Genomic DNA, 8194 nt, shown 5'->3' with positions numbered 1-8194 from the left:
ACAGAACCCTTTCCCCCCCCCCCCCCCCCAATCCATATTATATGATAGGAACCTACGGAAACGGGTCGGGCCGAGTAACGCTTGTCACAGGTTCTGGGTTCGATGTCACTGCAGTGCGCCAGCTTTAAAGGTGCATCCTGGAAGCTAAATCCTGGCAGCCCTCAGGATATGGTACTAAAATCAAGCTCCAGAAATGTGAAAAGAGAAGGAATTCCCTTTAAATCTAATGACCACTATTAGGCTGTTTTAAATTATTATTTTCAGACAAAACGACAACAGATTTCTTCATAAACTCCATGTTTATTGATTCCAACATTTGTGACAATTCCAACATTTTCAGACACTTTAATATTGAGATAAAACAGTTTCCTTCACAGACACCTTTCATGTTTTTAACAGAAAGTCTCAACTTCAAATTCAGCAACAACGAGCCCATTCTTACTGAGATTCACACTGACAGGACATGGCCAGAGGTCTATGGAAACCAGGTCATCGTAAAAGTCTTGGACAAAAGTAAGTGGACACACTGGTCAGCATGTAGTGTGTAGACAGAGCTATGCTCATACTTTTGACCATAAGGTGTAGTCATGCTTGGTTTTAATCTAACTTAACCATTTTGTACAAAATAGAAATCAAGTAGGCCAACTCATAGGTCCCTGCAATATCACGGATCTAGAAATTAAACCTTGCCCACCTCCTAGTGTGAACCAACTAGAAAAAATAAAATTATACCACATCTGTGGAAGGTCATTTCACCAGGAACAGAGGATATTTAAAGTTAGGTATTAGTGAAATGTCTGATTTACCAGAGTAGTAGCACATTGTTTTGGTCATTTCTAATAAATCAGCCTTTGTTCCCAGTGAAATCAGTTTTGTTCACGTTTCTTCTCAAACAGCTAATAGAAGTCAAGATACAAAGGTTTTTTTAAGTCATTCTAAAGAGAAACCAGCAGAGCCTCTTGGTTATCAACAGGTCTGTGCTGGTCAGCAACAAACGAACACAGTCAGTAGTACATCCAGGCCATGTTAAGGCAAAGGGTGACGGGTTTAAGGACGATGGTGGCCTGGGAACAACTGGACATGTTTAATTAAAAAAAAAAGTGTACTTTATGTATATATTAACCGGCTGATAAATTCAAGAAGCATCATTTCATGATGGCTTTTAAAAAAAAAAACAGAAAATGACCAGTAGGTAAACACAAAACATTGGTTTATAATAAAGTCTAAAAGCCTAAATTATGAGTTTCAAAAACAAATTGTGTATATATATATAAAAAGGATTTTAATATTTTCAATCAAAAGTGTAAATGGGCATTTAATGTAAACAAAAGATTATATATGTGTGAGACAAAAACATAAAAATGATTTTAGAATTTCAACTAAATCAAAAAAATCTCAATTAAAATTTTAATAAAACAGAGTCCCGAATAAATTATCGCAGAACTGTTTAAATACTGTACGATTGGTGGTTGTTCTAACAACTTGCTAACTAGGAAAAGACGTGTACACGTAAGCTACATTTAGCTCCAATCTTCTAGTTGTCATGGCACTAAAAAGGAAATTAAAAGACAGAACATTGTGATTTGGCTAATCAAAGCTCCTGAGGTGATCTGAGCTCTGACTGGCCAGCTCAGCAACCAGCAGAAGTTCAAAACTATTTTGAGGCAAAAGACATGAGGTGCTTGGTGTTTTCTGCAAAACCAGAATTATTAATCACTAATTATATCTGTTAGTGTGCACACTATCATAACAGTTACCAAGTAACTTAAATAATTTAACTTTCTGATTGCGATCAAACCTTCAGACATGATGCCAACTAGCACGGTAGCTAATGACAGTGCTCTGTGATGTCGACGACAATCGCCTTCTTCCAGCTAAACAGGAAGTAGCCCATGCCAGCACCAGCTGCCACGGCGATGCACAGGTAACCGTTGTAGGTCATGAAAACAAGCATCAGGAAGTAGCTGACAACCACCTGAATGATGTGCAATAGGGTCTGCAGGAAGTGGGCGTGGCTTAGCATCCGCTGCCTAAGGGGACAACAGGAAGGGGTTAGCATTACTGTTAGCATTTTAAACAATGTTACTCTTTACATGGTGTTAGCATTAGCTTTAACAGTAACAATTTCACACACACTTATAAACTGTTATAAAATTTGTTTAAAATAGCATTGTTCTAGTAATGCAGAGAACGGTGCTGTTAGCCTAAATGAATACAGCATCTGTAGGAGTTTTTATTTTATATCCAGTGGTAGCATCAACATGTTTACAAATACAGCACATGCTGTTAGCGTCATTAGCTCTAGACCAGGGGTGGCCAGTTCCAGTTCTCGAGGGCCACTGTCCTGTTTGTTTTCCACTTTCCCTGCCTGACCTGCTGCTGATTACCTGGCTCAGGTGTGTTCAGTCAGTCAGAAGCTGGAAGATACCATCTTAGATGAAAGTGGAGTGAGGAAAGATAAAGTGAATTGGTATCTTCCAGCTTCTGACTGACCGAAAACACCTGAGCCAGGTAATCAGCAGCAGGTCAGGCAGGGATAGTGGAAAACAAGCAGGCCAGCGACCCTTCGAGGACTGGAACTGGCCACCCCTGGTTTAGTGTTAAACATTTGTATTGCGATTCTACCATTTTAAACCCCTGTTAGCATTCATTTCATTGTTGTCTTAAGCAGAATCAGAATCACCTTTATTGGCCAAGTATGTTTGAACTCACAAGGAATGTGTCTCCAGTACAAACACTCAATGTGCTTGGAAGCAAAATCATTAAATATTTGCATTTAAAGTAGAAACGAGAATAAGAGAAAAGAAAGATTCTGTTTACAAATGTAAAACACACATACTGTATGTACTAAAGGCACTACAGTGTTAAGACACAAAGAGGATGGGGCAGAGACTCTGCTGACTGTGATGCAGGAGCAAAACATACGTTAAAAAGAATTATTCCTTACATCCAACTAAACCCTGTGAATTAAGAGGAAAATACTCTACACCTTTCAGCTTTCATCCGTGGCTGTTTGGCCTGTCCTCATAAAACACTTTTGATGAGTCCTGCCTAGTCTGTGAGGGTGTTGTGTTACAAAGACACTGAAACTGTGCTGTTTGTGAAGCAAGAGTTTCACCCAGGGTAAAGAGAATGATTTGCAGTACTAACTTAATTAAAGAAAAGAAATAATATATCAGGCTAATATTGCAGAACAGAGAGTTGAGAGATGCTGTATTCTATATCTCTCTCTGATGTAGTTTTGCTGTTGCAGTAAATATGAATATTTTGTTATATTAAAATGACTCCATGGATGTCAGATGACAAGTTCGATCAGTTCTTCACTTCCCTTCTTCCGTTTCTAAAAATCAGTGAGTAGATTATAAAATTAAAACACTTCATCAAATATTTTCTGTCCTCACTCACTCGACTTCCTGTTTGCTCTGCTGTTAGCATTAGCATTAGTGACCTACCCGACCGTCTTGTGTGTCTCCATCAGCACCGTCCCGTCTGACCCCGGGAGGGGCATCGAGTTGTAGCGGACGTTCACCTGACTGCGACGCAGCAACACCTCACGGCCGATCTTTAGCCCCTCGTACAGGACAGCCAATAGGAACACACCGATACATGCCCCGACCATTTCTGATTGGACCACAGGGTGAGGGAGGAGTGTTCATGTGCGTACAAAGGATGCAGATGCAGAAGAAAAACATAGTTATAATAATTTAAATAAAAACTACATAAATGCAATAAAATATAACAAGGAAAATGTAAATATAAGAGAATAACATGTTATATAATCTATATAAAATAAGTATGGCGTATATGTAAACATATCAAACAAGAAGTATAACAAGCTTAATTCCAAATATAAAATCTAAAAGTAAAAAGTAACAAAGGAATAATTTCAATGGAAAACAACTACTAACATGGCCCTCAGCGCTTTGACTGTATAAAAGAGGTCTAAGCAAAACGTGTGGATGGATCTACAGTCTGATCCCGAGCTGAATCCAGTAACAGAGGAGTGTTAACAATCAGTAAGACTCAGTACTTATAGAGACCCAGTACTGCAACAACAGCACGTCTCATATAAACTAATGTTAAATAGCAAATAAATAAATACTGGAAGGATGCTCTGGGTCCGGTTTACATCCAAAAACTACACTCGGCATATTTACTGTCAACAGGTAAAACTTTGGCATCAACTCCTGGTCACTGAAAAGTTGCCCTGGCCGCTCTGAGACCAGAGGTTTCAGGTTTCTCACCGCACTCCTGAAATCTGCAGATATTTGCAGGCGAACCGTGATTGGCTGTCAGATTTGTGGGGTCATAGATTTCATTGCCTGTCCCTGGTTGGACCTCAGATTTCAGGAGAGCAGACAGACACCTTCCCCTTCAGCAGAGGAACAGGGAAACAGCCTGTCAGTGACAAACTACACATCTACACCAGGCACAACAACTGAGGGCCGATGTTTACGGGCTGAAAAAATAATGAAAACAAACAAAAAAAGAAAACAAAAACATACTGAGTGGATATTTATAAAAATCATCTAATGTAAAACTAAATACATACATACGGTTTATATAAAACTAAAATCTAAATAAAAGTACAAAACTAACCATAATAACATTTTGACTACAATAAAAATGCAAAAATGTCTAAATATAAAAAAGTTGATTGTACAAAACATATAAATGTAAAATGGAATAAAACAGATTGTATTAGTGCACAGAGGGTGAGCGACATGTAAGACACGAGTTGCCTCTCTCTCTCTCTCGCTCTCTCTCTCGCTCTCTGACCTCCAGGGGAGTTGATGAGCAGGCCGCTGAACAGCAGCTCCACGTTGTTGTAGCCGAAGTAGAAGGTCATCATCTAGGCAGCGACAACAGTAGCATGTTATCACCAGACTGTACAGCCGGGTTCCCTAAAGGCACGCCCACTCCTCAGCATGATGATGACACACATACACACTTAGATACCACATGACAATATGCACTTCTAACGTGACCGAGTATCCCGTGTTGCAATAAACACACATCTGTCATTTGGAACAAACCAAACAGCTGTGGTACATTCAGTGAGTTTTGATGGCTGAATTGTGAACAGACCTCCTGCCTTTACACACAGACACACACCCACACCAAGCTTGATTTGTGGTTCTGCATTTAATCTACCCAGAGCCTACGCCGCAGGCCACGTGAGTGACCTACATCATCATGAGCACTTATACTTGTGCCCGGTGTGTCTGTCTCACCCTGCAATGATCCCGCCAAAGGGCTAGTGGGCGGTAGAGGTTCCTCACCACCTACAAACAATGGCGACTGAAACTGAGCCGGTCATGTTGGAGTTAAACCTGACAGATGCTGAGCAGCAGTTACTTTTACTGAAATGACCACTTAAGCTCAGCTGAGGAAGAACAAGGGGGATTAATCAGGCTTCTCTGGCCAGTGAGAGACATGAACTAGGAAATGTGATACAACCAACCATGGCTGTTGTCGTCTGCGTGGCCACAACATGTAGTCACATTTCTGGAGACATGTGTTTTAGTCTGTGGCTTAGGGTACAAGGCTATGCTTTACCAATTCAATGCAAAACCATAAATCAAGATTTAGGAGGCGTGGCACAAACAAGGCAGCCATGTTGATGCTTCGCAGTAATGGGCGGCATCCAAGTGTACGTACATATCTGATGTTACATTCTGCAGCAGTGCCGAGCCCCACCCCTCACCATTCCACTCAGATGTCCGTGGTTCCCATCACTCCCCCCTCCTCCTCCTCCTCCTCCTCCTCCATGGTCGTGTCCACCACTGGTGGTAGTCGCCATGGTCTGGTGGTGGGTGTGGTCCATCTCCATGGTGCTGTGGTCCATGGCGCTGTGGTCCATGGCTGCAACCAACACAAGCTCACACTTAGGTGTCAAATTATTTGGGTACATCCCAAGTCTCCTATAAGCATCCACAGTTCCTTCACATCCATCTTTTCCTTGTGTCCTCGACTCACCCACATAAATGTGAGGAGAAAGGAACTGAGGAAACACGCCCAGAGACACAAGATGTCCTTTCCTCTGATCGTCCATTTGAAGAGTCCATTCACCAACTGACATCCCAAAGCTCTGAGGATCAAGAAGGCTGCTGGCGTAGCCATGAACAAGGACCCATGACAGCCTCCTTCACATGAGTCCTTTATGATCCAACACCTCTTTATCAGAGATCAGTTGGTGAGTGGACGCGGAGCAAAGGATGTCTCATGTCTCTTACAGCGTTACCTCAAATGTCAATGAGGGAAACATTGGTGCATATCAGAGACAGCTGTACTTTGACTTTTACTTTGAAACACACACACACGTACTTTAACTTTTTCTTCCCCAAGCTGAGTCACAGTTAACTTTCACTCTGAAACAGACAGGTGAACTTTAACATTCAGTCACTCTGGACTCAGATCAGTTTTAGTCTGGACAGATGAACTTGACCAAGTCAACGTTATTCTTATCATAACACCAAAGTGTGTGAGAGCCTTAAGAGCACACACACAATCTCATACCTTCATTAACAGCGACATTAACTCGCCCAGAGAGAAAGACAGACTGAACACCGATAACATCCCAGCAGCCAATCAGCTTGTCCCAGAGGCAGCATCACTCAGCAGACACCCTGCTGTAATGTGATTGGCTGCCAGGCCCCAAGGCTACTGGGGCAGAACTGCCCAATCAGAGTGCTCCAAGTTTCTGTCTGCCATTAGTCAATTAGATCATAGAGTCGTTAGCATTAACGGGAAGGTCAGTCTCCACCGCTGGCGGCACTTATCTCCTGTTTTCTGTTTGGATGAGTCAGTATCATTGAGAGTTATCAATGTACTGATACCATGTTTTTTACCACCATGTCTACTGAGTAACGTGTACCTGGCTTAATGTCTGCAGTCTGCTGATGATGATAAAAACGTGCAACAGCACCCGTGGCCACAGATTTCGGTGCAACATTCGGCATCCCCACTTTGAGTCGCAAACATTAATGTGACGCTGTCTGAAAAACTGCGACTGAAAATACCACCTTTCTGTCTGGAGAAGCCGTGCTCGGCTTTTTTTCTTTTTTTTTTTTTAACTAAAACGTTTTGAAGAAAATGGCAGATTCCCACATAGTGAAACAAACCTGAGGAAGAAGTTGCTCAGAACAACGTGGACTTAAACACATGAACACGACTCGTCTGTTTGAAGACACACTCATTACTGAAGTGTACTGCATTATCATCATTATTAATGTTTTATCTCCCGGCTACGCTGTGTGCTGATAAGCTCCTCAGTTAGCTGCAGACATGATCTCTGTGTTTCACTGCTGTAATCAGCTCTTTTTAAACTGTTACTGACCTTTGATGCATTTCAGGCCTGACGTGCACATCAACACTAAATCTGAGCCCTGGAGAAGCTGTAAACCGATTTATTATGTTCCTGTAAATAATCTGCAGGTGTTGACTTTTGACCCTGACACAGGGTCATTTAAGTGGCTTCCAATATGTTAACGTAAGCGTTCCACTTCCTGACGGACACATTCGCAGCAGGAAGAAACACACCAGAATCATTCTTTAACTAATTTTTTATCCTCATTGAACAGAGATGGTGTCACTGATATGAAGTGATGTCAGGTGTCGTCTGTGTCTCACCTTTGACTGCAGGTAACCCTCACCTCCCTTTTAGTGCTGATCTTCCTTCCTTTCTCACCTCTTAAGGCAGAGCCACACCAAGATGACGTGAAAGAACTAGCAGTGACGAAAGATGGCCTCTGCGTCACCTCACACCGGCTTTGTCTGGGTCAGTCGGGCTGAAAAGTGGTACTTGAACACACTGCACAGATGACAGCCAACGGCCGACTGGCACGTACGTTCTGCGCCTGTGTGACAGAAATAACTCCCCTACCAGCAGGTGGCGGTGTCTGCATTCACCATTCTGAAAGGCAAAGAAGGAGAGAATGCAGAAGTTTAAGCAATAAACAAAACAAATACCATAAACTAAATTTATGGTATTTGGGAATCGTAGACTAGATAATGAACTTCAAGTGAAAATTGGGGGAGCTAATATAGAACGAGTATATGAAATCAAATTTCTAGGTGTCATATTGGATGATAAATTCTCCTGGAAATCTCATATCAGATATATTCAGCACAAAATAGCAAAGAATATATCAATATTGGCAAGGGTTAGATATATTTTGGACATAAAAGCACT

At 41.7% G+C, this 8194-nt stretch overlaps 1 protein-coding gene across 1 annotated transcript in view; it reads right to left on the bottom strand.

Annotated features, from left to right (window-relative positions):
• Positions 1-280: 280 nt before the first annotated feature.
• Positions 281-8194, bottom strand: part of slc31a1 (solute carrier family 31 member 1) — a 10677-nt gene continuing 2763 nt past the window's right edge. The window contains exons 2-6 of the mRNA XM_020622493.1: positions 7633-7915; positions 5708-5865; positions 4780-4852; positions 3453-3621; positions 281-2030 (exon numbers count right to left, since the gene is read on the bottom strand). Of these exons, the coding sequence (XP_020478149.1) occupies positions 1829-2030; positions 3453-3621; positions 4780-4852; positions 5708-5863 (600 nt within the window). The 5' untranslated portion in view covers positions 5864-5865; positions 7633-7915 and the 3' untranslated portion in view covers positions 281-1828. The remainder of the gene's footprint in view (positions 2031-3452; positions 3622-4779; positions 4853-5707; positions 5866-7632; positions 7916-8194) is intronic.

Source organism: Monopterus albus, unplaced genomic scaffold (assembly GCF_001952655.1).
Source record: "Monopterus albus unplaced genomic scaffold, M_albus_1.0 scaffold281.1, whole genome shotgun sequence".
In the NCBI taxonomy this organism is placed as follows: domain Eukaryota; kingdom Metazoa; phylum Chordata; class Actinopteri; order Synbranchiformes; family Synbranchidae; genus Monopterus; species Monopterus albus.
Note: the sequence above shows the minus strand (reverse complement) of the source record. Positions and strands in the feature narration are given on the sequence as shown.